This window comes from Aptenodytes patagonicus, chromosome 6, assembly GCF_965638725.1.
Source record: "Aptenodytes patagonicus chromosome 6, bAptPat1.pri.cur, whole genome shotgun sequence".
NCBI lineage: Eukaryota > Metazoa > Chordata > Aves > Sphenisciformes > Spheniscidae > Aptenodytes > Aptenodytes patagonicus.
This window is the reverse complement of record NC_134954.1, coordinates 14,768,774-14,795,801: the sequence shown is the minus strand read 5'-3', so window position 1 is coordinate 14,795,801 and position 27,028 is coordinate 14,768,774. Positions and strand designations below refer to the sequence as shown.

At 49.2% G+C, this 27,028-nt stretch overlaps 1 protein-coding gene and 1 long non-coding RNA gene across 4 annotated transcripts in view; both read left to right on the top strand.

The window, feature by feature from the left end:
* LOC143161880 (uncharacterized) overlaps positions 1 to 27,028 on the top strand; it is a 304,778-nt gene that overhangs the window by 245,085 nt on the left and 32,665 nt on the right. For all 3 annotated transcript variants that reach the window (XR_012995610.1, XR_012995609.1, XR_012995611.1), the window contains one exon: positions 10,680 to 10,956. This is a non-coding gene — a long non-coding RNA (uncharacterized LOC143161880). The remainder of the gene's footprint in view (positions 1 to 10,679; positions 10,957 to 27,028) is intronic.
* Positions 21,198 to 22,584, top strand: SOX2 (SRY-box transcription factor 2). Its single transcript, XM_076340661.1, has one exon. It carries the CDS (start codon positions 21,636 to 21,638, stop codon positions 22,581 to 22,583), a length of 948 nt encoding a protein of 315 aa, XP_076196776.1. The 5' UTR covers positions 21,198 to 21,635; the 3' UTR covers position 22,584.

The following is a 27,028-nucleotide window of genomic DNA, read 5'->3' as shown; positions in this document are numbered from 1 at the left end:
TTTATTTCTTGACTGTTCTGGTCTATCCGATGTATAAAAAAATGAATGCATTAGCTTGTTAGTGATTAGCTTCTTAGGCAGGACTTGTGAAAATTTAGTGTGTTTAAAATTCTCCAGCTGGCTGCTACTGTCTGTTTTGACTGCTACAAAATTCACTCATACCCACAACATATTTCTCTTGTCCTTCGGTAATTAATAGGCTAGAAGTGCCAAAAAAAAAAAAAAAAGGAGAGGAAAAAAAAACCCCTGTTGCCCTGGCACTATTAGAACAGGAACTATGAGCCTCTAAAAAGTATGAAATACCTTATTCTGTGTTTAGAGCTGATTGTGTTATTTGGTGGTTGTGGCCTTGAAGTATTTTGATTTCATCTTAGAAAACAGGGCTGATCTGGATGAATTCCAGCTGAAGCTACAGGAATTGAAGAATTAAGCTACAGAACATAATGAAATGATTCAGTCCCATGCAATCTGATGAGCATCACTGTGTGTAATGGGGGGGGTGTGTGGTTGCATCTGAAGCTGGTTGTATACCATTGATTGCAAAAGTACCTTTTGCACATAGTATAAGATAATTACTTTGTATGAAAAGCAGACTATTTTAAAGCATTTATTTTAATAAATACATTTAGCACTAGTTTTCTGTATGTGGGTATATTGTTAGTGGGTAGTATTCAAGGCTAAAGCCCTTACCTTTGTGCTGATGCTGAAAACTATCAATTATAAAACACCTAACAATGTTCTACCAATGAGCGCTTTCTGTTAGCGGCATGTTCCTATTCCTCTCTTTAAAAGACAGATATTGCTGCATGCAGGAGCGCCAAGACTGGGGTACCATTGTTAGGGCTGATTAAGGGGAGGAGGAACTGTTCAAATTTTAGGGTTCTTTTCTTATCAGACATCTATTGAACTGAATAGCATTTTGGTTTATATCACACTTTTTATGGCCTAGGTATCTCGGAGCTCTTTACAAAACAGTCTGTTTCAATAATAAATATTACTAGTATAGTGAATGTGTAGGCATCTATTATGTGATCTGCAATAGCTCATGTACTCTCTGGCATTTGAACAATGCATTTAGGTAGTAGGGTGATGGGAATATGTAAGATAGTTTTATTTGTGAGTATTAAAATAAATGTTTAAGAATCTTAGCATTGAAATCAAAAGTAGGAGGAAAATATTTATCCTGCAGCTTGTAATTTGGTAAAATCTGCTTAGCATCCATCTGGATGCGGAGTTGCGGTAGGCAAGAAAAGCCAGAGCGGTAATTGCTCGGTGGAGGGCTGAAGCTCTTGAAAGAAATAGTCCCAACCTACAAACATCTCACAAGTGGCTTAGGACCACAGTAGAAACAGTCCTTGTCACTGAATTGTCTTTGTTAGAGTTGTGGACCTCAGACTACATGGAGTAGGTCCACAATTTCAGCTAATTTTGACTGTGTGTGAGGAGAAAATAAAAGTGGGCATGTAATAAATGCTGAAGAGCAGTAAGAAACAGAGAAGGGGAAAACAAGAAAGCAAGACAGTAAGGTTTCTGTGCATCCCCTTCCAAAATTGCTGGATCAGTCTCAAATAGTACTGGCGCAGAGTTGTCCTCTATGGCCTCAGTAAAATTACTGCATTGCTAGCAGAGGCTATGAAAAAAATACGCACCTGCAGCTCAGCCACCACAGTTCACAGTCCAGCAGAGTGGAAACTAGGGGAGACAGTAGCATTAGTAAAATCCTGCATTGGCCCCAACTGTATAGACTGTCCTGAATGTGGTCATTCTTACAGGTACAGATACGACAGCCTTACAGCTATGTGGATGCCTTTCTCTGACTGTACACCCCAGATGCATTTTCTCTTTCTTTTCTCTAGATTTCTGGCTATCTGTGCCCTAGCTGTCTTTCCCTGTAGTCAAGGTCTCCCTCTCTTCTTTCTCAACTTCCATCTGCTCTCATATCCCTTTCAACTCTTCGCTGGCCCCCCTCCTTCAACCTGGACAACACTGCACCTCTTTTCAAAGCCTTTATTTTTAGAAGAAAATAAAATACATGAAATCTGAATGACTTCAAAACCATATTCTGGTGCTTTCTCTTGCTTCTCAGTCTACTATTGTTGTTCAGACAGTGTAGAGAGCACTATATCAAGTAATTGGGTATTATCTTCTGGACTGTAGTTCAGGCACTAAAAATAGCGTATTAGTGACCACTTTGTTCCATATGCCTCCTCTTTATAAAAAGAGCTAATGGCACTTTTTCAGGTTTTCCATGTTGGAACATTAACTTCTAGCAGAGGTGCTATTCTTTTTGTGGTGAAAGCAAAATAAGTATGAGCTGGATATGATTGTCGCTTCCATGTAATGTTGTAAAACTCATTGACACATGATTATTTTCTGTCACCAGGCTCATACTTGCAAGTTCAGACTGACATGGTCTCCACTGCTGTTGTTTGACAGCATTGCTTTGTTGTTCTACCATTCTTTATCCTGTGCTCTAAAAGACTGTGTAGGGCACTGACAAAATCGCTCTCATTAAGACAACCACCAAGTGGGCCACTGTTACCAAAGGTGGCTGATGATTCTGGTTTTCAGCTAGCAACATCTCACAGGAGCCTGATTATCACAAATGATAAGCAACTGCCTTCTGCAAATCATGCTCTTATAAAGTATGTTGCCTGGGCCTCCAGAGTTTAAGAACCCAAAATACCTGGTCACTTTTTGAAATCTTCTCTGTGCTGCCCACAATCAGGCAGATGATCTTCAGGACTGGGCAGTGGTTTCTCTCTCTTGATGTGTAAAAGGACCAAATGTGGTCCTGAAAAGTTGGCTTGAAGGCCTATTTGTTTCGAGGGTCTCTTCCTGTGTACCCCCTTCTGTTTCGATGTTGGGGGACCCCTGGAACATGCTTTTATTTCTGAAAGTTCTGCGGGTTATTACCCCACTCACTTCATCATCAGCCGGTGAGGTCGAGCTTCTGTGCATCGCTGCAAGGTGATATATTTTTCTTACTGCAGATGTTGTGAGAAGAAGGATGACCAGCTGACAGTAAAATTGCTTGGTACTGATGAGCCCTTGGCTTTGTTACTGTGGTAAAACATACATCATGTGACAGCTGCTTGTGCATGGAAAAAACCATAGATGATTAACGGTTTCCTATCTTTTCTTGCTGCTGATCTTCTTTGCTTATGACAGACGAGACTCAGATGTCTTTTTTTAAGAGACAGAGAGGGAAAGGGAGAATATTTAAACTTGTTCTCACCTAAGTCTTTTATGTTATCCTAAGGACCTTATATGTAGTAGAGATTTTTTCTGAATTTCAACTATCCTAAAATGATCAGATCTATCATTCAGCTTTAAAAGGGAACGTATATTCTTCTCCTTCTGGATTTTTTTTTTTGCAAAAGGGTATAATGCTAATTTTACTTATTCAGAAATTAAAATAGCAAACAGCTTATATGAGGTGTTGATAATTACCTATATTACTGTAATGCTGTGACAGATGTTGGCAAAAAGAGGCAGAAAATGCCTACAGCTGTGCACTCCATGACATCCAGTTTATACTCAGACAGAAGGCTAACAGATGTTCTGAACTGTCACTATGCCTAAATGTTTCTAAAGTCTAAGGACCTGCTTTATAATTCACTAGGGCCTCATTGGGTTTCACAGAGGTCCTCAGAATTCCCATCTGTGACAATTAATGTCGAAGACTTCTATAAATCAACCCCTGTCCTTATTAGCCCTCTGCAAATAGATATTGTCTATCTGTATACTCCGGAGACTTCTATTTTTTGTGACCTAGTTATTAATTTCTACAACTTGTATGTAACATAACTCTTGTTTCAAGCAGAAAGAGAATTGGATGACATGAATACAGCTAGAAAAACATGGTCGAAAGATTGCTGATACACTTTTGACTGACCTCAGAATACCTATGTTAAAATATCCGTTAAAATATCCTTTATTCTCTTCCCCAATGCTACGGTCATTTCTAAGGTGGCTGTAAAACGCTAACAATTTCAAACTACTTGTTTTCCCAAAGGAAAATATAAATCTTGGTGGTATTAAAATAGAGCACTTAAACAAGCATGTTCAGCTGCCAGAGATATTCCTATTCCTAGAGAATATTCTTATTCAAAAGTAGTTAAATCATTTAAGGGATACTTTAAAATACAAATCGAGTTTCATGTATTAAATTATGTTCTTTAATTTCAGAATGGAGATGTTATAAAAGTGACATGTATGTAGCATGTGCATGTAGAAAAACTGAGATTTAAAATAGTCTTCAATCTTTAAGCTCCACCCAAATTTTCCAGCATACCTTTAGATAAGCAAAAAATGTTTCTAGTGTAAAGCAACTTAATACATTATTGATAGTTGCCATTTCTTTTAAAAGCTGGATTCCTGTTGTACAGTAGTTTAATAGTTTAAACATTGTGCTAACATAATCAGTGTTTGGCCTCTTCTGTTCCCCAATCCTGTATAGAAGCAGAACTCCAAATTGTACATCTTTCTGGGTTTGTTTCTAAATTACTCCCCACACTTAATTACGAGGATGAGAGGGATGCCTTATTCCTCTTTGTTATAGGCTAAGCTCTCAGTAATCCCAAACAAAAGAGCCAGTTCTGGAAGATATAGGATTTGCTAGCAGGATTATGGTCTCATAGATAATGATGTGCAGTCAGCAGAAGCGAAGCTTTATTTTAATTCAAATAAGCTAGTAAACAAACCACTGACAAGTCTGCTGGTGAGAGTAACTGGCTTCTGTTGCCACATTGGCAGCTAAATTATAGAAAATCTATTATACCCTGTTCACCATATGTTTAATTTAATACAGATACGAATTAAACTATCCACAGTGCCTATTAAAATAACAATACATATTTTTAAAATATATGAATGTTTTAAGATACATTCCCCTGACCTTAAGAAGGGCAATGCTGATTTGGGAGACGACAGCAAAACACATGCTATAGTCAACAGATTCTCTTCAACAACAACAACAACAGTAATTTGAAAAACCCAGAATATTAATAGTACAGTTTTGTAACAGATAATGAGGTTAATTGGGGTGGTTTACCTTCTAAGCGTCTGCTCTTACACACTTCCCTCCCCCTAGGTTCCTGGGCCTTGGATTTGATAGAAGTGGTTGATATCTAATCCGCTGTATACTTTTTAATTCAGTGCCAGCTACAGCACGAGGTTTTTGCCCTTTTCCTGCTGCAAATAGCTATCCCTCATTTCTGCATATTATCATTTATTAATGTTCTTTCAAATAACCTGGATTTCTTGACCTGTCAGGAACCTTGGAATCGCTACTCTGTAATATTGGTGGAGGGTTTCAAATGATGCAGAAGGATTCCTACTTAGGGCCTATGTTGTTCAGAGGAAGAAGTGTTGAGGACAACGTGTTGTGGCCCACTATGGACCCTGATTGTTATCTTGAGTTGTATAATGGCTAGAGTGAAAACAGGTATTGGAAAAAAATGAGAATAATAGGAGGCAAATATTGTGAGGGTCTATCTAAAGCTGGGTGTTTCCAAATAAACTGGACTTACCTCATAAAGTCACCAAGTCACTGCAGGTTGTGGGGATCAGCAGATGTTGCTATGATGAGGTGGTGATGGTAGGCTACTTGAAACCATACAGAAACCGCAGAGAAAAAAATTAACCTCCCCAAATTCACCCTACATCTTAAGTCAATGATGATGAAGAAAGTGCCAGGCAGAATATTGCCGGTGAAGAGCTCTCTGGACTTCACTGGGAGCCTCCTGCCAAGATTGACGCTCTCCCTTCCAGTTCCAGTCTGTTAACAGCAACAATAAGCATGTAATGAAAACCTAAGTTTTGAGAAATGACCTGCATGTAGGTTGTGGATTGTCACCTTACTCCATGGTAATATATTCAGAATTTAGCACTTAAAATTATGTTTCTCACATCATTTAAGATGTAAGAACACATGCAGACTCCATGTGCATGTGTGGAAGTATGTGTGAAGGGAGTCTCTGACTCCTATAAATGTGCAGTATGTACTGACACTAGGTTGTGTACTATCATACGTATAGTGTATAGCATGTGCATGGGTGTGAGATGTACAGTGTAAAGTATATATATACTGTGTGCACGTGTATGCACATTGTCTATTTTTTAATTACTGTTGTTATTTGCCAAAACACTTCTAGAATCAATATATATTTGTAATGCAGACATAACATACCCGGGAATTTAATAGTTATTGCAAACAAGTTTCACTTACTTGATAAATTAATCTTTAGTATGTAAAAAAAGTCCAGTTCCAAAGAACGTTGCCATCTAAAGAATTGAATATATGAAGGTGTCAAGTGCCAGAGATATTTGGGCAAAATACTTACAGAATGTTACTGGTGCTATACTTTCTGCTCTTCTTCCCAGGAGAAATTTGTCCTATACCATGTGGTCATCTTTCAGTAAAGGCATATTTGGCACCGCAGCTACCCGTAGCAGAAATACTGCAGTAAATGTTGAGGTAATAAATGAACGGGTCTCGGGTGTCTCGTAGCAATCATGAAAAAAACTAGACAGCTGAAAAACCTCCAATTTTAGGAGGCACATCTAAAGTTCTTACATACATTTCTATACAGTGAAAGGCCTGCCCGCTATGCAAACCTGCAGCTCCTCAAGAGCCGCTTTTGTAAAGTACAGGTTCTTTGCTTTTAAGTAACGGGACTTTTTACCGTCATACCCCGGAGGGATGGGGGGAACAACGAAAAAAACCCTGCTAGCGGTGTTTCACAAATGTTCTTTTAAGGCTGTAAGGTGGTGGGAAGCTTGTCCAACCTTTCCGAGGACTGTATATCCATGCGTGCACGCCTGTGCACAGGCAGCACACCACAATTCTCACACGTAGCTTTTTGGTTAGAAAAGCCTGAACATTGTTAAAATTAAACGAGAGGATGAGAACTTCTGGAAGTGGTCATTTGGGAAGCCCTTTCCCCGCGGGAGAAGGCCCCAGAGGACACGCGGGGTAGCGACTGGCGAGCGAGCGCCGCTGCGGGCCCCGCGCCGCTGCGGGCCCGGCTCCCCCCGTCCCCTCAGGAGAGGGACGCGGGCGCAGCGACTGTCCCCCGAGCGCTTCTCCCCGCTGCCCGGAGCCAGAGGGCGCGGTGGCGGCGGGCGGGGGCTGCGGGAACCGCTCTCCCCACCCAGGTTGGGCGCCGGGGCAGCCCCTGCGGGCCGAGCAGGCCCTCCCCGCTCGCCCCCCCGCCGCTGGGTGCGGCGCGGCCGGGCGGCCCGGCCCCCGCGGGGCTCCGCGGCGGGGCCGCCCCGGAGCCGCCCTGCCCGCCCCCGCCCGGCTCAGGTCCCGCGTGGCCGGCGGCAGCCGTGGGCCGGCGGTGACTCGGGGCAGCCCGCCTGCATTAAACTTTAACCCTCTTGTCAGCGAGCCAGAGCGCGACAGAAGGGCTTGTCCCGTTTCGTGTTAATTCCTCGGGGGAAGATTAACTTCGGAGCGGCGGCAGAGCCCCGGGGCGGAGGAGAGCGGGTCCGTGTGCGGCTGGAGCCAGGCAGAGGTTGTGGCTGAGCAGTTGTCGGAGCCAGTGCGGATACAGCAAGCGCAGAAATATTGGCTGGGGGCGAGAAATGCCAGCAGCAGCCTGGCTCTTCCTCTCTCCTTTAGAGCAGGGCCAGTCGTTTGCCCTGGGTAGGAACCCCGAAACTGAGAAATTATTTATGGTCTGGACACAGCTGTGGGTCAGACATCCGCGGTCAGCTCTTCTACGGGAGAGCGTGTCTGGCAAACACCTTATTGGTCTTTTCTGTTTGGATATGCAACATAGAGATATAGATATATTTCGCAAATTTGGAGTGATCCGTTATTTTACCTACGGACCTGGGTGCAGGTGGGGTTTTTCCCAGCCTAAAATGAATTGTGAAAGCCAAAATCTAGGACATCCATTTTCCTACCCCGTGGGATCGGTCTCGGCACAGAGACTTAAGGGTACCGATGCCCGCGTGGGAGCCCAGCCCTCCGCAGACCAGGGCAAAAAATGCACGTTGAGATGCGAGTTTCTTTTAGAGCCCTTCCAACCTGTGGTTCATTCTCCCCCCCCCCCCCCCCCCCCGCAAGTCTTAGAAATTGCTGCAGAGCGTTAGAAAGTTGCAGCCACCCGGTCCACGCACTGATGATTTCGTTTCTAGTTATCTGCAAAATGAGCTTTAAGCCAATTTCGTGCTTCAGGCTAAAAAGAGGGATTCGTATTTCCCTCCTAGATGCGTGGCATTCCTGGAATCTCTTTGTCAGCTTGCCGTAGGATGCTGCTGCAATTTGCCTGGAAACTCTCTCCAAGATTCGTATACAGCAGTTAAGAACGACGTAAAATTTCTGAGCCATCGGGATGTTTTGTCTGCAGATTAAAAAAAAACATCTTTCCTTGATAAGTCGGTATTAAACTGTTCAGAGTCTGGTTCCCATTTAACCCAGAGAACCACTGCAGGTAGCAAAATGCGCATTTCCTACTAATCCCTTTCCTTCACTGCTCTGAGAAATAAAATACTTCAGGAGAAGCGGTACTTTCTTCCCGAATCTTACCAGTTTAGGACAGTTCTTGCACAATTTCCTGAACTTTCGCACGTTTGGATCTTTTATGCCACTTCCCCCCCCCCCCCCCCCGCCCCTTTTCATGTAAAGGCTATTGCAAAATGACAGGAGGTTGCTTGAACTGTACGCGTGGAGGTGAGCTCTGCCACCCTCCCTGCAAGCCTTCTCTTGGCGTTAAGCCTGGAAAGAAAAGCTCCCCCCGTCCCCTGGAAGCACGGCCCCCCTGTGCGGAGGCGTGCGGGGACGGGCGGGCCGGCCGGGACCGCTGCGGCCGGGCGCTGCCGGCGGGGACGCAGCCGCCGCGCCGCGGCCGCGGCCGCCCCGAGCCGCCCCGGAGAGGCTCCCCGCACCCTCCCCGCTCCGGCGGAGCGAGCTGGCGCGAAGATGTTTATCCTGAGATGGAAAATGGGTTGTTGAAAAACAAGCCATGTACAAATAGTTTAATTTTCCGTTTTGATGCTTATCTTTGTCTCCCGAATTTCATCGGAGAGGCTTTAATTGGCGTGTGGGTAATAGTTCCTAAATAATCCCTTATTAGATGACTTCAGACGAGTTGTGAACCAATAACGTCTTAGTCCCAAAAGTGAAAGTAGAATTTGAAGGCGCAGGTCAGTTTTTGTCAAAGGGCTCATTTGAGCATCTTTTGGTTTGCTGAAAAAGCTAATTAAAGAATGTTTGAAGGTTAAAGTCATTATTCCGTGCTGTTGTCGTGCTACAAGTGAGCCGAGTTTTGTGAAAACACAAAGGGCAGAAGTCACAGAGGTGGATTACTGTCAGTCCAGGCTACAGAGGCACAGAGAACTGTGGCATTAATTCCTATAGAAAGGTAGACAAACACAGTCACTGACTAACAACTTTCCCGCAGAGCCCTATTGTCTAAGCACTTTCTTTTGCTTTGGGGCTCTCTTCGAGTTGCTACAGTCGTAACCAGATCCAAAACTAGGTAACGGGGAGACTTTCGGGCGCAGAATTCTTGACCCGTCAAACAGTTTCCGGGACAAAAATAGCTGTTTCCCTCTAATATTTATTTTCCCCTTCAGCGGTGCTAATTTATTCATTACTTCGCAGAAAGTTAGCAACGCACAAGAACTCTGCTCGAGCCCGGGGCACCCGAGGTACTCGCTCACCCCCAGTTGCCGCTGCCCGGTGCGCTCCGCGGGCTGCGGCTCCGGCGCTGCGGAGGGGGCAGATCAGGAGCCTGATTTGCGGGGACGACTCTGGAGGGACTGCGGAACTTCGCGAGTGGTGGCCCCGCGCCCCAGCCGCGCTGCGCGGGGGCTGCGCGCCGCGGAGGGTGCTGGAGCGCACGGGCACGCCGCGTGTCCGCACGCCGAGAGATCCCGTGGGCTAATCCCGGTGGCCGTTAGCACTAGTTTGCGCCTTTGTGTGTGCGTGTGCGTGGACAGCAGATTGCAAAACAACACACGCAACGATACGCGCACACACTGCACAGCCGGGGCTCCTCAGCCTCGCCTCTCCGCCGCCCGCTGCCTTCGCCTCTGAGCTGGTCTGCCCCGCTCGCTCTCAAAGTCTAGATTTTTAGGTCTGGCTACGACTACAGATCTCCCCAAATTCAAAGAAACAGATGTTTGGGCTGATTAGGGATGGGGCGCGGGGGGAGGGGAGGAGGGATCCCTGCAGCTGCAACGCAAAGAAATATATTGATAAAATATTTCAGTGGTAATAAATACGCAGAGATCAGCTAGACCTGGCGAGGTCTTTATTTTAATTCCCCCCCCCCCCCATATACAAAAATCTTTATCAAACCTCTATTCTATGGCTTCAATAAACAGAACCCATTACCTCACGGCAGCTTTTGTTGGCCTGTATACAAGCGAGAACAAAATGGTTATTCAGGAGAACGCTTTCGATTTTTATTGTGTGTAGTATGCACAAAGAGCAGTGTTATTGTATTAAAAAGAACCATCTGTAGCAGAAACAATGGCATCAAATTATCTTTGAATACCCACTGCAAAAATATAAAGCTTTTTTATTATTCTTCTGCTGTACGGTGGGGGACAGAGAAGTGACTTTTTTGTTGTTGTGGTGCATTCTTATAACACACACACACAAAATCAGCCATTTGGATTTTTTAAGCCATAAACGGTTTTTTCCCCTCTTGTTCCAGGGACTGCAGTTAAAAGCTAGGGCTAGGACTTGGAGGATGTGTAGGCAAACGGAAGGAGAGCCGGGGGAAGAAAAACCGAAATGGATTCGTTCTCTGTCCTGGATGGAGGAGGAGAGGAGAAGAGAAGGGGACGTGCGAGCTTCCTTCAACTGCCTCTGTCCGGTGAAAAGTGCTCAGACCCCCGGGACTGAGCGGGGCTCAGGAGTCCGCGCGGACTTTCGCTTTAAGCTGCCAATCAAACCGCTAACTAGCCACCACCCTGCTCTGGCACCGACATGTAAGTAGCTGCAGCACAACTTTGACATTCACAGTTTTTCCCCCCTCCTCCCCCGTGACCTTTAAAATGATCTGGAAATGTAGCTCCCACCTACGACCCGCCGCTCCGAGCTCCACAGCGTTAACCCCGGGGACTCGTGTGCGGATTTGGGCTCGGCTGAAATTGCGCGGTAGCTGATCGCGACCGTACCGCTGGGCAGAAGCGCTCCCCGTCCACAGGCTGCCTCTGCCCTGCCTGCCTGCCTGCCTGCCCCTCTCCCCCGGAGCACACGGCCCGGGGAGGACCGCTGGGCTGGAGCGAAGCCGGGACGCTCCCCTCCCTCCCCGGGGTGTTTCAGTCGGGGCCGCTATTTTGGCGTTCCCCCGTGGGGTGAGCCGCGGAGCGGGGGGCAGGTCCCAGCTGCGCAGCGCGCATCCCGCTCGGCGGCAGGCATTAAGCCATCCCGCCGCTTCGAGCGATGCGATGTCGATTTCCTCTGCCGGGAGGTGCCTCCGGCTGGGGCGCTCCGCAGGGGCGGCCGGGGCTGTGCGCGGGGTGCGGTGCGGCGGCCCGGGCGGGGGTTACCTGGGCGCGCAGGGGCGCGCAGGGGCGCGCAGCGCCGGCGCGGCGCCCGCGGCCGCTGCTCTCTGGCGCCCCCTGTCGGCGGCGCGGCGCACAGCCCGCAGCCTCCTGCCGGCGAGGCGGCGGCGCTCCCCGCCTGCGCCGCGGGTCTCCAGCCCTCTCCCGGGGAAAGCGGAGGGGGGGGGGGGGGGTTCAGCCCCGGCGGGGCTCCCCGGGCCCCGCACGCTGAAAGAGGGGAGACGCAGCGCATCCCCGGGCAGGGCCCTGGCTGCGCGGGGGAGGGGGCCGTGCCCGGGGAAGTGGAGAATAAATCGATACATTTAACCGCCTCGGTCTAACGCTGCCTTCTGATGCACGGCAATTTGGGTTGGGAAAAGATCGATTTTGACGTCCTGGCTCATTATAATACTATTTAAAGGGAAGCTCTTTTTAGTTACAGTTAGCAAAGTTGAGGTCGGATTTTCCCCCTCTTTTTCCACCCTCTTTTTTTTTTTTGGTAAGAATTTGGTAGATAAAGGTTAATCTTGGGCTGAATGATAGAGCTGTGATTGACAAGAGAAAAGGTGTTGAGGGCAGGTCGAGCTGTCTTATTTACAGCCCACTGCTTGCTATAGAGCCTTTGTTAGGACTGGAAAGCTAATTTAGTGCTGATCAAAAGCACCACAGAGTTAAAGGACTGGTAATGACTGCTAATTTCATTTCAGCCTCATAGATCCCCAACTGCTGTAATTAAAGACGTGCTATTTAAATACAGGTGAAGAGTTTTTGTAGTAGGGGGGAAGTGGGAAGCCGGTTACAATTTTATTTATGCTTAATATGGTAAAAGACCAACATTTGATTTATGATTTCAGCGATTTGCTTTTGTGCGGGATTCTGCCTCCCCAGAGCAGGGCTGTGCGGCAGGGGCCGGCTGTGTGGAGGCAGGGTGAGGACAGCGCGCTGCAGACGAGGGATGCGAGCCCCCATCTAGCGTGGGGTTATTTTATTTTTAATTATTCCCATCAAACGGCAGGCAGGAAACGTCGGGAGGGAGAGGGGAGACGGAGGGGCATGTGTCAGCTTTTAAGTGCCTCTGCGGAAGCTCGGGTCCTCATATTATTATTATTTTTAATTAAATTATTTTACCACTCCACGGCTGGTTCTCTGGCTCTGAAACGATGTAATTTCACAACCGATATAACAGTTTCTTTCTGGGAAACATCAAAGGATAAAAGCCCTACATTTTCGTAGTTGGTTAAAACTGATAGAAAAAAAAAAAAAAGAATTTAGCCTTTAATCTCTTTTTATCCGCGGAGACTAAAGATCCGTACTCGACCCCGCTAAGCTCCGGCCTCTCCCCCTCTTCCGGGGCCGCGCCGGGCGGGAGGCGGCGCCGAGCGCGGGTGGCGGCGCCCCCTGTCGGCCGCGCCGGGGGCTCCCCGCTGCCCGCGGGAGAGGCTGCGCCCGCAATTAGGACACGAGCGCGTGGAGGGGATTAAAGGGAAGGCGAGAAGCCGGCGCCTGGCAGTGGTTTGGAGTCGCGGGGGGGTTCAAAGTGCGCACGGTGAAGTAGGGACGGGCAAGGTGAGCAGGTGGCGCAGCCCTGAAATCACGGAAGGGGAAGCCGCCTCCAGCTCGTGCCGTTTGCCCTCTGGGTATACAAACGTTAAAAAAAGAGAAAAATTAAGATGCCGCCGATTTGTTTCTGAGCAGAGCTTTCCGAAAGCCTGGGTCCTACAGAAATGTCGACATATGTTGCTCTCCCACACCTCGGAAGAGCAGGGGTACTGCTGCGGGACCGCGCCGCCAGCCGGGGCTCTGCTGGCCGGGCAGCGGGGCATCCTCAAAAGACCGACTTGTTTTATGGTAGCATTAGGCACAAAAATAAGGACGAATGTTTCCCCGTTCCCAGCTTAGGTGTTCCAGTGCTGTCAGGAAACGCCAGCCTTTCAGGGGCTTCTGCTCCTGTTTTTCTCCCAAGGTGTCTTAAATAAGTCAGCATTGACAGGCGTTGCTTGTGAGCAGCGTTGCACGTTTCCCTTTCATTAAGGAAAAAATTTCCTAAAATGCCATGTGTTTAAACCCGAAGCAATGAATTCGTCTCACCTCCCCCCCTCCCCAAAAAATAAAAAAAAACCGAAGCAAAATAAACACCCCGTCTCCCAATTCCTGGAAAAGGAAGAAGCGTTATCTTAAGTGAATGCTTGGAGTGGGGTTTTTCTTCCTCACTGTGGAGATGACAGATTTAAAAGAAACCTGGGTGACATAAAACGATTAGCCAAAATATGTGAAGTGCTGCATTGTCACCAACTTTTTAGATGAACTAGCTGCTTATTTTATGGGCATCTGCATAGCTCCGTGTAGTGCGTTTAACGGCGGTATTTGCGAGTTGCGGTAATACCCAGCACGGTTTATGCGTCTTGCGCGCGAGGAGAAACACTAATGGAAACCGAATTATTTCTGCTAAATTGGGGTTATTTTGTATCTCCTGTTGACAGCCTGGATGAAAGTCATAATGCCGCAGTTTTTCTATTAAATGAATCCTGTGGTTGTTAGTCTCACAATAAACTTTTCACTTTAGAAATTATATACGAATAGCTTTTTTTTGAAGATTACTGTTTGTCGCGCTGAGTATACTTTCTCCATTCTCTCAGTTTGATCTCCGTTTGAGACTCCTAATAAGGCAATTCTGTAGTAAGAGCGCCCAAAATATAGACATAGCATTTTCTATAAATAATAGCAAGAGCCCTGCACAGATTTCCTGCACAACGGAATTCCCAGATTTCCTTTACTGTTTCTTTAGTTAGCATGCGTTGGGTATATATAACTCTGAAATTAAGCAAAAATATACATCTGTATAGATCTGTCAAGCTAGCTATAAACAGAGATATCATATGTCAATTACCACAGGAAACGGAAAAAATACAGAGCGGTTGGTACACACGGTTTAACGTCAGGAGGCACTTTACAAAAAATGTAGTGACTCCTGCTGAAAGGTGAATGATTAACCCGGTTCCAGGAGAGGGGCTGTTAGTGCTCCCCTTAGAAACAGCAGTTGTGAGGGGGGCTGTAAAGGGGTCGTAAACTCCCCCCTCCTAAGGGCAGAAGTTGGCACTTAAAATCAAGGGTCCCGAGTGATTGCTTCAACCAAAATGCTGTTTTCCTGGGCTCGGTCCGTAACTCAGCTGCCCGCTTTTATTCTGCGGACTTTACTCGAGGGAGCAAACGCTGTAAATCGGGGATGGGGTCCCAGGCTTGGCAGACAGCTGGCAGCAAGGGGGGGTTAGCTCTGTGCTCGTTCTCGTTCATCTCCACTAGGAGGAAAAGTGCATTTTTAGTTTATTTATGTCTTTTGGAAGGAAGTTTTTTGGATGCCGGCATTTCCTACAGCTCCCTCTCGAGCGGTGGAAGGGGAGACTCGAAACAAACCAGAGAAGCAACCTCAAATGCCAATTTCCCGCTTTCCTTTTTCTTCCTTCTCCCTCAGCCTCTCCCTGGCACACGCTGCCCTGAGCACCTGCCTGCCCGCAGCACCGCCCCTGCCCTTCCCGCCGCTGGAGCAAGCCGAGCCCGGTGGGCACCCCGCGGGGCTTCATCCGGCCCCGCCGGGAAGGCTTCCGCGGGGACAGGCGGGGTGTTTGGAGAAGCCCCGCTCGCCCGTGATTTCCACGGAAAAAGGGCTGTGACACCCCCCCCAACATACCCACACCCCCAACCCAGAAGCGCTCCAGATCTTTATGTGCCTAAACCGCTTCTCCCGTCCCGCATGGCCTAAGCCTGGGTGGAGGACGCCGAGGAGGCAGCCGGGCTCCCCTTTGCTGCCTCGGGGGAGCTGCCTCTCCCCTCCCGCGGCCTGAGGCACCCTTGCCTCCCTCCCATGCGCCCGGGCTTCCTCCGGCAAAGGCTCTTTCAGGTCTTTGGGTGGAGGACAGTGGATAGACGCATGGGAAGTAGTGTTGTTATTATTTATAGCACCGTCTCTCTGCTCCGATTAAGCGCCGTCTAAATATGAATTCGCAGTATAGACAGCTAGTCTATAATTTGAATTAAAATCCCCCCAACGAGCCCGTCGCTGGCGAATTCTGAAATCACAAGCCTAAGTTGACACAACGAGCCCATGGTGTCAATAAACCATGGGCGAGATGGAGAGATTGTCACTCCAGACCATAACAGTTCTGAAAGTGTCATTACCGTCTGTCCTGTCAATGAGCTCCAAATTAAGGACTATGAGGAACAGCGAGATAAAAGTCACCGTCTTGGCTCCATTATGGGCGATCGTGTCAGTGATCTGAGAATCACTGGAAAGGGCTTCTTTTTTTTTAATGTACTTTTCAAACCATGCCTCGGGGTGCCAGGGTTTGAGGTGCGCTGAGGAGAGAAGCATCCTTGAAGCACCCCAGGCTGTGCCTCAGGCGTTCCCATTGAAACTGCCAGAGCTTCTTTGGGAAACGGTGTGAATTCAATGGAGGAGCCGGAATAATTCCATCAAAACTGCGCTGGGGCCAAAGAGGACTTCATTTGATTTGGGCGACACGTGTGATCCCATGAACAGACACTTTTTTACACCATTATTTTCTTAAGTCAACACAAAGATGGTGAAGGGGAAAGAGTGAAATAAAATAGAAGCCTCAACTTTAGCAAAAGACAATACATCTCTATTTGAGATAGCCCCTTCCAGGCATTAAGACTTTCAGAAAACGTCCCCAATCTCTCTCTCCTGCGAGCCTGAGAGAGTTAAGGGGACTTATTCAGGAATTGGAAACCTTCAATTCTGGATTTTTGTGCCTTTGTGGGTTTAAGCAAAGCAGTTAGCGTTCTTCAGGAGGGGTTTTGTGTTTAATATACATGAGTTCATTCAACTACAATGGGAAAAGAAAACTCGTTTGTTCTTATAAAACTAGGAAGGAAAGATAACTTTAAATAGACTGCCAAAAAGGATCCTGCTCGAGGGGGCTGCCTTCCCGCTAAAGGGCCTGCATTCAACTGTAATTTCATCCCGTTATGTTGTGCAGTAATTCCTGAGTTTATCCTCGCCACTGGTGCTTGATTTTCTGATTTATTTTAAGGTCATGTAGGAAAAAGTACGGGCTTCAATTATCCTCTCCTCTGGGAAGGAGGTCCGGGGAGCGTTATTATGCAGGGGAAAAATCGCGGAGAGTTTGAGGGGGATGTTGGCTATTTATGACGAGTCCTGGAAGCGTGTTTGGACAATCGGCTTCTCCATTTATTGAGAAGCCTTTTGAAAGCGACTCGGAGAGGTGGTGTGTGCGAGTCGGCTTTTCTGCTGTTTATTGTGTACGTTAAACTCGTCCCAGGATCCGAGCTTTACTTATTTTTTTAATTTCGCTTCTCTTAGCACTGGAGAAAGGTGGAGCCGGTTCTTCTTCTTTTTTTTCTCTCTTGTTGGTTTTTTTTTTAACCTCCCCGCGTTTTGTTTTTTAACGCTCTAACCCCCCAGCAGCAGCGCGCTCATGCATGCGGTGGTCGCCGCGGGGGGAAGGTGGCAGAGGGGCCGCTCGGAGGGCACGGCCGTACCCGCCGCCGCGGGCGGGCTAAGGGACAGACCGGCGGCGCGGGGGAGCCGCGCCCGCTTCCCCCGGCGTCCCCCGGCGTCCCCCGGCGTCCCCCGGCGTCCCCGGGCCCCCGCGGCCCGCGGAGGGCTCGGGCCGTGCGCTGGCCGCCCGGCCGCACGTGTGCTCGCCCTACGGTTTCATTAGGGAGAAGGAGGATGAAAGGGGAGGCCGGGAGGAACGCGGAGCTCCCTCTGCATTCCCCGGCTTTCAAGGGTCCTTAGAGCCCTTGAATGAAATTACTGGGCGAAATTGGGTCTGGCGGGAGCGGTTGTGACTCGCCCCCCTCCTTGGTTTGTACGTGTAATGCCACTTCTGAGAGCGACAATCGGGCTACTTGCTGGACAGGCAGGGACAAAAAGGAGATTAAACCGTTTTAAATAATAATAAAAAATATCCAAAACGTAAGCAGAGTGGATTACACTTGCTCCAGCGCCTCGGTTCCCCCCAGATTCCCCTAACGGCCGCCCTCGGGCCTCGCAGAGAGGGTGGCCCGGCCCGGGCCGGGGCAGCGGCGGGGAGCCCCGGCGGGGCGCGGGCCGGGCGCGCCGCCGCCCTCACCCGCGCTCGGCCCCGCCAAACTTTTGAAGTGTATTCGAGCTCCTTTCCTTCAGTGCCCGGCGGTTGTCGCTGGGTCTCCGTCCGTCGCCGTGTGAGATATTTATTTGACCGAGGAAATCTCGCATTTTCCCCACCTCGGGAGCGGGCAGGAGGCTGGGGAAAGGCGGCCCCGGCGGGTCGGGCAGCGGGGCTCCCCCTGCCCCCTGCCCCGTCCGTGGCCCCTGCCCCTTCGCTGGGTCCGTACCCCCTCGGAATGTGTTTTTTATTCTAGCGCATTCCAGGGTATATCTCCCCAACTTTTCCTCGGGACACTACCGCAAACTCACCACGTGCTATTTGAAATTCCCCAGAGATTTGGGTATAGTTAGTGCGGTAAAACTTCCCTGGCTAACTTCGGCTCCTGAGCGCTGGGCTGTCACAGCATCAGAGGGGGAAGAGGAAATTTCTCTGTACGTTTTCGTCTTCGCATTTATTTTTTTTTAACGTAATGAAATTAAAACTTTTAGAGCTCACAGTTGACATTTTGCAGAAAATTGAGTTATCAAGGCAGTAATTATTTCACAGGGAGATAAAACTCTCGTAGCCCTAACTGTCAAATAGGACCCTTTTCAGATTTTAATTACAAAATAAAATTAGTCTGCTCTTCCTCGGAAGGGTTTGTGAGTGGCTAAACAGAGCTTTCCCCAATACTGGTGGTCGTCAAACTCTGCTAATTAGCAATGCTGAGAAATTCCAGTTAACAAGGACATTCTCTAAGTCTCTGCAGGTTCCCTGCCGTTCGCCTTCATTTCCATAAGAAGATTAAGAGTGGAGGGGAACACACTCAAATGCAGATGCAGAAAAGAAGCGTTTTTAACAAGCATCATAATAGTAAGATGCTTGGCTAGTTCTCACCTAATTACTGCAAGTTAAACCTCTATTTGCAGCTAAGGACAAAAAATGGAGCTGCAATCTCCCATCTCCACAAGACTGCTTAATAGTTTGCTTTAGATTGGTTACTAGTAGGTTCAGGAAAAAAATAATATGAAAATGTGTATATTCTTCCCGATAGAGTTAACACGATAGGTTATATCCTTAGGGCTCTTAGAGAATTCGGCGAGTATTAGAACAATAAATACATAAAATCCAAGTAGTTAACATTCATTTTCTTTTTAAGAAACTCATAACCTGGAAATAAGAGTGCGTGTGCCGCAGAGCCCATCACTGAGAACGTTTGCAGACTATTTGTTTAATGTAAGCACTTTTCATTTCCATAAATTATACCAAAGGCAACGGGTTTTTAAATCCACTCAGATTAAACCACCCCTCCGCAGGCCTCCCTTCCAACGTGGCTATATTCTTCCAGAGAGTGGTGGTGGTATTGTCATTAATACAGAAAACTCGGGGACCATTTCCTTTTTTTTGTTTTATAGCCGGCATCCCGGTCCCTCTCTGCTTCCGCCCCTCTGTGTGTGTGTACATATTCCCCGCCACGCACACCTCCATACCCAGAGGAAAGGGAGAAAATGCCCCCAAGAGCCATCGCCTTCACCTTATTTTCTGTATATATGCCAGGGAGTTTATTGCATCGATAATTAAAACAGTTAATTAAAATAGAGCTGTAAGTACTCCCGATAACACAATTGCTAGGCATTTCCCATCCTTTACTCGTACGGTAAATCTAATTAGGAAAGGGCCCGGCCCCGAAAGGCCTCCAGCGTGCGCAGGGCACCCCACGCACCTCCTGCAGCTACAGCCGGAGCAAAAATAACACTTCGCCTGTGCACCACCAGCCCTCAGTTATCAGTTTATTACGATGAGCAAACACCACCGCCACCCACCCACCCCCCTTTTTTTTTTCTTCAAACTTAATTATCCCTAAGAGGTTTTTTTGGAATAACGTTATCAACCGCAGACCAAAGGGAGAACAATAAGAAAGTAAACAGCCGCCGTGCCCTCAGGAGTGCCTGGACAATCAGAATCCCTTTATATCCCACATCTCGTAATTTGCACCTATTTTTCGACGGTTTAACCTATCACTTATCTACGGGTTATATATACATTTTCGAATTAAACACATTAAACCCGATAGTATTTATTTGCATAATCCACACACAGAAAAAGATGCACCCTCGTTCGCTGGCGGTTTTTTATTATTATTATTTAGATTGGGTGTAATTGCCTGGTCCCTTCCCCCCCACCCCGGCTCCCCGTCCCTCTCCCGGCTCCCGGCGGCGCCTCCCCGCCCGGGGCGCGGCGGGGACGGCAGGGGGCGCCGCAGCGCCGCGGCTGAGCCCGCGCGGGGCGCCCGGGCGCTGCCCCGGCCCCGGCCCCCGCCCGCTCCGCGCCCGCCGAGCCCGCCCGCGCCCCGGCCCCCTGCTCGGGGGTCCCCCGCCGCCCCTCACCCCCGCCGGCTTAACGCTGCGAGGGGGATCGGGCCGAAAGGCGGAGCAGCCCCGTCGGGGCGGGGGAGGCGCGGAGCGGCGCGGGGCACCGCGGCCGGGGCGGCCGGGGCGGGCGCGGCGGCGCGCGTGGAGCGGGGCCGACGAGCGGCTCCCCCCTCTCCCGCTCCGCGTCCTCTCTCCCCTCCTTCCTTTGTCGTCAAGTGCGTTTTACCAACAAAGATCCCAACAAGAGAGTGGAAGTAAACTTAGCCGGGGCTTTGTGCGGCCCGTGTAGCGACAACAAGAGAAACAAAACTACCTATTTGTAGCGCCGGGCCGCGCTCCCCCCGCGCTGCGCGCCCACCCAGCGCCGCCCGCGCCCGCACAATGGGCGCGGAGTAACGTTACGCCTCCGGGTCCGGACGGAGCGCGCCCCGGCCCCCTCCCCAGCCCGTGCAGGGGGGGGATCCCTGCCCCGCTTTGTGTTCTCCAGGGACGGCATTTGGGGGACCCGTGTTTGCACTGGACAGCCCCCATCCTCCCAGGCCGGAGGCTGGAGGGAAGGGCTTGGTGTTGTGTGCCACGGCCGGAACGGAGCCGGGCGCGGGGGATGGCCGGGAGAAGGGCACAGCCTCTCCCCGGGCTGTGCGGTGCGAACTCGGCTCCCCGGCGGCGGCAGGCAGCAGGGCGGCACGGGAGAGGCGCGGCGCGGGACCCGGCCGGGGGCTCCGCTTTCACGGGGATCCCACACCCGCGGCGGCCCGGGTTCGGCGCGCTGGGCCGGCCTGGACGGGGCGAGCGCTGCACACGCAGGGCCCGGCGCAGCCGGGCGGCCCCTCCGCCCCGAGGGGCACTGGCAAGGGGGGGTGGGGGCCAGGGGGGAAGCCGTTCCCGCTCCGCTCCCCCCATGGCTTCTCCCAGCCCCGAGCCGACACCAACTTAAAAAAAAAAACAAACCAAAAAAACAAAAACCACATAGCAACAATGCTGTTTACCCACTTCCTCCAAAAGGCGTGTGTGACCTGTTGCTGGAAGGGGAGATACAAAGGCTTCCCAGTGGCTGCCTGGGCCGCCTCCGGGCCCGCCTCCCCCGCCGAGCCGGCCCGGCGGCTCCGAGCCCCCGCCCCGTTTCATGCAAAACCAGGGGTAGAGACTTGTCCTCAGTGGCGGAGCCGCCGCGCGCTGATTGGCCGGGGCGAACACATTTATTCCCTGACAAGCCCCCATCACATGGATGGTTGTCTATTAACTTGTTCAAAAAAGTATCAGGAGTTGTCAAGGCAGAGAGAGAGAGTGTGTGTGTTTGCAAAAGGGGGTAAAGTAGTTTGCTGGCTCTTTAAGACTGAGGTGGAGAGAGAGAGAGAGAGAGAGAGCGCGGCAGGCAGAGAAAAGGGAAAAAGGAGGAAGAAGGTTTTTAAAATCAAGGCTCCGGCGGTTATAATAGCAGTTATTAGCATTATTAATCCATCAGCGAAGAGGAAGATCCTGATCTTGATCCAAGTGTGGTTTTGGGGAGTCCCCCTCCCCCCTTTCCTACCCCTCCCTAGGAAAAAAAAAAAAAAAAAAAAAAAGTCCGGCTTGGGACTTCGCTGCGGCTGCTTCTCGCTTCTCTGCTCAAGGCTGGTTTCAGGCAAAAGTAGTTTGAATGTACAACATGATGGAAACCGAGCTGAAACCTCCCGCCCCCCAGCAGACTTCGGGGGGAGGCACAGGCAACTCCAACTCTGCCGCCAACAACCAGAAGAACAGCCCGGACCGGGTCAAGCGCCCGATGAACGCGTTCATGGTGTGGTCCCGCGGCCAGCGGCGGAAAATGGCCCAGGAGAACCCGAAGATGCACAACTCCGAGATCAGCAAGCGGCTCGGGGCGGAGTGGAAACTTTTATCCGAGGCGGAAAAGAGACCCTTCATTGACGAAGCCAAGCGGCTCAGAGCTCTGCACATGAAGGAGCACCCGGATTATAAATACCGACCCCGGAGGAAAACCAAGACCCTCATGAAGAAGGATAAGTACACGTTGCCAGGGGGCTTACTGGCACCGGGCAGCAATACCATGACGACTGGGGTAGGGGTTGGGGCCACCTTGGGAGCTGGGGTGAACCAGAGGATGGACAGTTACGCGCACATGAACGGCTGGACCAACGGAGGCTATGGGATGATGCAAGAGCAGCTCGGCTACCCGCAGCACCCGGGCTTGAACGCGCACAACGCGGCGCAGATGCAGCCCATGCACCGCTACGACGTGAGCGCCCTGCAGTACAACTCCATGACCAGCTCGCAGACTTACATGAACGGATCGCCTACCTACAGCATGTCTTACTCCCAGCAAGGGACCCCGGGCATGGCCCTGGGCTCCATGGGCTCGGTGGTCAAGACGGAATCCAGCTCCAGTCCCCCCGTAGTCACTTCCTCGTCTCATTCAAGGGCTCCTTGCCAAGCTGGGGACCTTCGGGACATGATCAGCATGTATCTACCAGGTGCTGAAGTACCAGAACCAGCTGCCCCAAGCAGACTTCATATGTCCCAACACTACCAGAGTGCACCTGTTCCTGGCACAGCCATTAATGGCACACTCCCTCTATCACATATGTAAGACAAAGGGGCCGGGGGGGGGGGGGGGGGAAGGAAAACTAAACAAAACAAACAAACAACAAAAAACTTTTATTAGAAATTCTGGACTGTTTTTTTTTTTTTTTTGACTATTTTTGTACAGAGAAAACTCGGGGCGGGGGGGGGGGGGGGGGGGCAGAAATTAAACCGACAAGGAACTTGTATAGATCTCGGAGGGGAAGCAACTACACAAAACTTTTAAAAAGTTCTAGTGAAAACGGTAGGAACTTTGCAGAAAGTTTGCAAAAGTCTTTACCAATAATATTTAGAGCTAGACTCAAAGAGCGAAGAGGAAAATGTTTTAATATTTGCAGGCAACTTTTGTACAGTATTTATCAAAAGAAACATGGCAATCAGAATGTCCATTGGCAATACAGAGTGAAGAGAAAAAAAACAAACTCGCGAATTTGCCAATTATTTTTTAAAAATAGAGTCTACTTGGAGCATTGTGGCTTTGGCAGCTGAGCTTATAGCAGCTGCGAGAGAAGAGGAAATTATTTTACAGCATTTGGACATTTAAATTGTTTTAGAAATTGTACAAAAGACAAAAAAGGTAGGATGAGTACTTGCGAACCATGGGCTTGGTTTGCTGTAAAAGGGCAAACGTTTAGATTGTACTAAATTTTTTTTTTTTTTACTTCTTGTTAAAAAGCAAAAATTGCCATGCAGGTTCACACGCCGTTTGTTAATTTATAATAACTTTTTGTTTCCAGACTTCATCCTGTTCAAAGAAAGAAAAGGAAAAAAAAAAAAAAAAGAGAAAAAAAAAAAAAACCAACCTGAAATTACCGTGTTTGAAATATTTTCTTATGGTTTGTAATATTTCTGTAAATTTATTGTGATGATATTTTAAGTTCTTTTTTTTCTCATTTTCCGTAGTTGTATTTTAAAGATTCGGCTCTGTATTATTTGAAATCAGTCTGCCGACAGTCCATGTATATATTTGAACTAATACCATCCTTATAACAGGTACATATTCAAGTTAAGTTTTTACTCCATTATGCACAGTTTGAGATAAATAAATTTTTGACATATGGACACTGAAGTTCCGCTTGAGTCTTGGATTTATTTTTGTAACGCAGATGTTTTTTACATAATTCATGCAGTAGAAGGTATCATCGTAGCCAACCCAGTGCGATAAATAGTGCAGCAATATATATAACGCGTGAATATTTTTATATGTATGTATGTAGAGAGAGAGAGAGTATCATAGCTTTAACGGAATAACTGCCTGTGCCTCCTTCGGGGGGCGGGAATGCGGAGGGAGACGCTCGTTGCCCAACTCCCTTCCCTTCCGAGGACGCGGGGTGCGATGGGGTAAGGGGGGTTCGGACTCGGCTGCTGTTGACCACTTGTTGCCTCCGGCGGGGCCGAGCCGGGGGCTGGCGGGGCGCGGAGCCGGCGCGGGAGCGGCAGCCCGGCCAGGGGCACCGCGAGCGGGCGCCTTGTTTGCATATCCAGATAATTTATTTCTCTCTTTTCCCGACGGTGCCTTCTTCCTCTGGGGCACGCAGGAGGGGAGCCGGCTTTCCACGGCTGGGAACCGTAACGCGGCCGGCCTGGCGGGTGCAGCTGCGGCGCGGCGCTGGCAGGGGGCTGAGCGCTCCCCGCTCCCTTTGTTCGGGACTTCCCAAACTTTCCTCTCCTGGCTTCTGGGCAGCGCAGGAGGAGGTGAGAGGTGGGGGCGGGGGTGGGCTTGGCCGGGCAAAGGTAAGAAACAACAAAAAGCGAACAAACAAACAAAAACAGTCGAATGCCAGAGACTTTCACGCTTTATCACAGCTCTTTCTTGAATCCTATTTCTTAAATTGCCAGCGCGGTGTAAGCCCCGTTTCGGACACTCTCTGCAGCCGGTCACAAGCCCCAAAGAGAAGCGGTGGCGCCCGCCAAATAGGAGGAGAGAGACCCGCCATCCGTGCCAGGTAGAGTTTTACTTCGTACAGTTGTAACCGCAATTGCCGAGGAGACGGCTCCGCGCTGCTGCGCGCTGACGGCCGCGGGCCGCGCTCCGGCCGGCGACGGGGCCCGTCGCCCCGAGCAGGGCAGGGCAGGGCAGGGGGCGGTGGGCAGCAGAGCTGAGCAACCCCAGCGGCAGCCCGTGTTCCTCCCCTTGAAGCCCCAACGTTTATTTGGTGCTGCTAACGCGGCTGCGGCTTCCCTTGGGAAACGCGCGTAAGGGAGATGCAAATAATAATAATTAAAAAAAAAAAAAGGGTACGAAATTGGGGCACTGTGATTGCAAACTGGTCGTGTCTTCTGCTAACGGCGTGTTGTGCATGGCAAGGAAAGGATATGACGGTTGGCTTAGGCAAGGCACAAAGTGGGCACTCCGGCGTGGGGGCAAGTGTTGCTCAGCTTTTCTCTCTAGTATTTCTTGTCGGTCACTGGATTTCGCTTTAGCTCGGAGAGGAATAAGGCAGGAAGAAACCCCCCCCCCAAAAAGTTACCTGGCTGGTTGTGGCTTTCATTTGGTAGTGTTATCTCCTAGGCTCAGTTCTGGCCTCCATCCTTGAAGCCTGGTGTCTAGGTGAAAACTAACATTGCCAGACTAGGAGGTGTGGAGTTTTGCTCAGAGCCTGGTTTTGTAATTTAGTTCCCTTTGTCCCTTTTATTTCTGCACCGTCGCGGTACTTGGGCAGCACAGCAGATTCCCAAGCTTTTCTATTTCTTTTACGTTAATGCAACCAGTAAAATATTCTTTTTCAGAACTGAAAGCGTTTGCAATGCGTCTGGGGATTATTCACGTGGTAACGAGCCCACATCCCCGCTCCCGCTCGCCTCGCTGAGAAAAGAGAACCAGGAATAAAAGCCCAATCGATACCGCGATTCCATTTTTTAAAAGCGAATCTTAGCCAATTAACAGCAATAAAACTGGCCCCTTTTTGAAGTGCTAACTAAAATATTCGAGGGGGGTAGTTGGAAATGTTGGTCTTTTTACAATTCGCATAGAGAAGGCGAGCTAATACCATTAAACAAAAGGCACTAAGCCACATATTCAGGCTTAGTGAATTCAGCAACTTTTTATATGGGCAATTTGTTTAAGCTTAGATTTCGGAGTACGATGTGGAATATATGTGGTTGAAACCTGATCTCCCTTGGACAGATTCATTCCATCCATCCATCCATCCATCCATCCATCCATTTATCCGTTTAGAGAGGATAACCCAAAGCATTTACACGTACAGCTGAACGATTTTATTTTTAAAGTGTTACTTGGAGGAACGCCATTGTCCACTGCTAATTTTAAATTCAACACATTCAATAACTCCATTTACACTTAAGCCATTATCCTGGGCTTTCGTTTATGGCAGCTGAAATGTGTAGCAGAGCTCGTGGAGACGTTGTTATTTTGGTTATTGCAGACCTTCTGGGTTCTCCGTGTTTTCCCTCCGGTGAATTGTTGTGTGCTTTATAGCCAGGGTGATGCTCGGTCCGAGAGCGGCAGGGTAACGTTTCGCTAACCTTCTACAGAGCCGAAATGAACGCAAGGTTAAGATTAGAGTTTCCCCTGTGATTTTTTTACGGCTTTTTAAGGACTGGGGTGTTAAAATATTTTGCGGAACTGGAGAGGTAGATTAGCAGGGTTTCTTGCCAAAGCTGGGAAGCTGGTATTACAGACTGTCCCAGGGGGAAATCGCTCACATTAACTACTAAATGAATATTTGACAAGGGCTCATTCGGGGGTATTATTACTACAAACGGGTCCCTACTGGACTTTCCAAGGGTCAAAGAGCAATGGTTCAATTAATTATTTAGACTGTTAGTAGATTTGGTTGTAATAGCTGTAGTTCTTTCTGCAACCGACAGCTTCTTGCGGTGGGGGACCTGGGGAGAGGCTCTCTGCCTCGCAGCCCCTGCTCCAGCCCGCGGGCGGGCAGCGGCGGGGCGAGCGGCTGCCGGCTGCCATCGGTCGTCTCTTGCCTGAAAACATATTTTTATTCCTTGAGATGCCCACTGGTGCCGTGTGGGACATCGGGGGTGGCGGTGATCCCCGCAGCGGCGTGTTCTCTCTCCAGATTAATTCCTCCTCGCCTCCAACGGGCAGCAGACCTGTATATCTGTCTCCGAACAGGAGGTAGCTGGCTCAGCAATTTAAGTAGTATATAATATAGGTCCCACTGAAAGAAAGAGGCCCGTCGCTGATAGGTGTGATTAGATACACTTCAGTTATTTAAATCCTGATCTAACTCAAATATTAAAATCTGAAGCCTGCTTCGGTGCGTACGAGATTTCCGAGGATATATGCGAAATGCTGACATTCAGATGGCAGGAGAGCTTCGTCTCGGCGTTTTTAACGCCAGCCAGCCTCGCCTGACACTGTCGTTTCAACATTTTTGTTGTTGGGGGGGGCCGAGAGAAGGGAGGATTATTTTGTTTAATTTCTACAACAAACATGTCCGCAGTAGTAGATACTAAAAAAAAAAAAAT

Bases quoted from the DNA above. Each gene is read 5' to 3' on its own strand.
- SOX2 (XM_076340661.1), top strand. From the start codon at position 21,636: ATGTACAACATGATGGAAACCGAGCTGAAACCTCCCGCCCCCCAGCAG.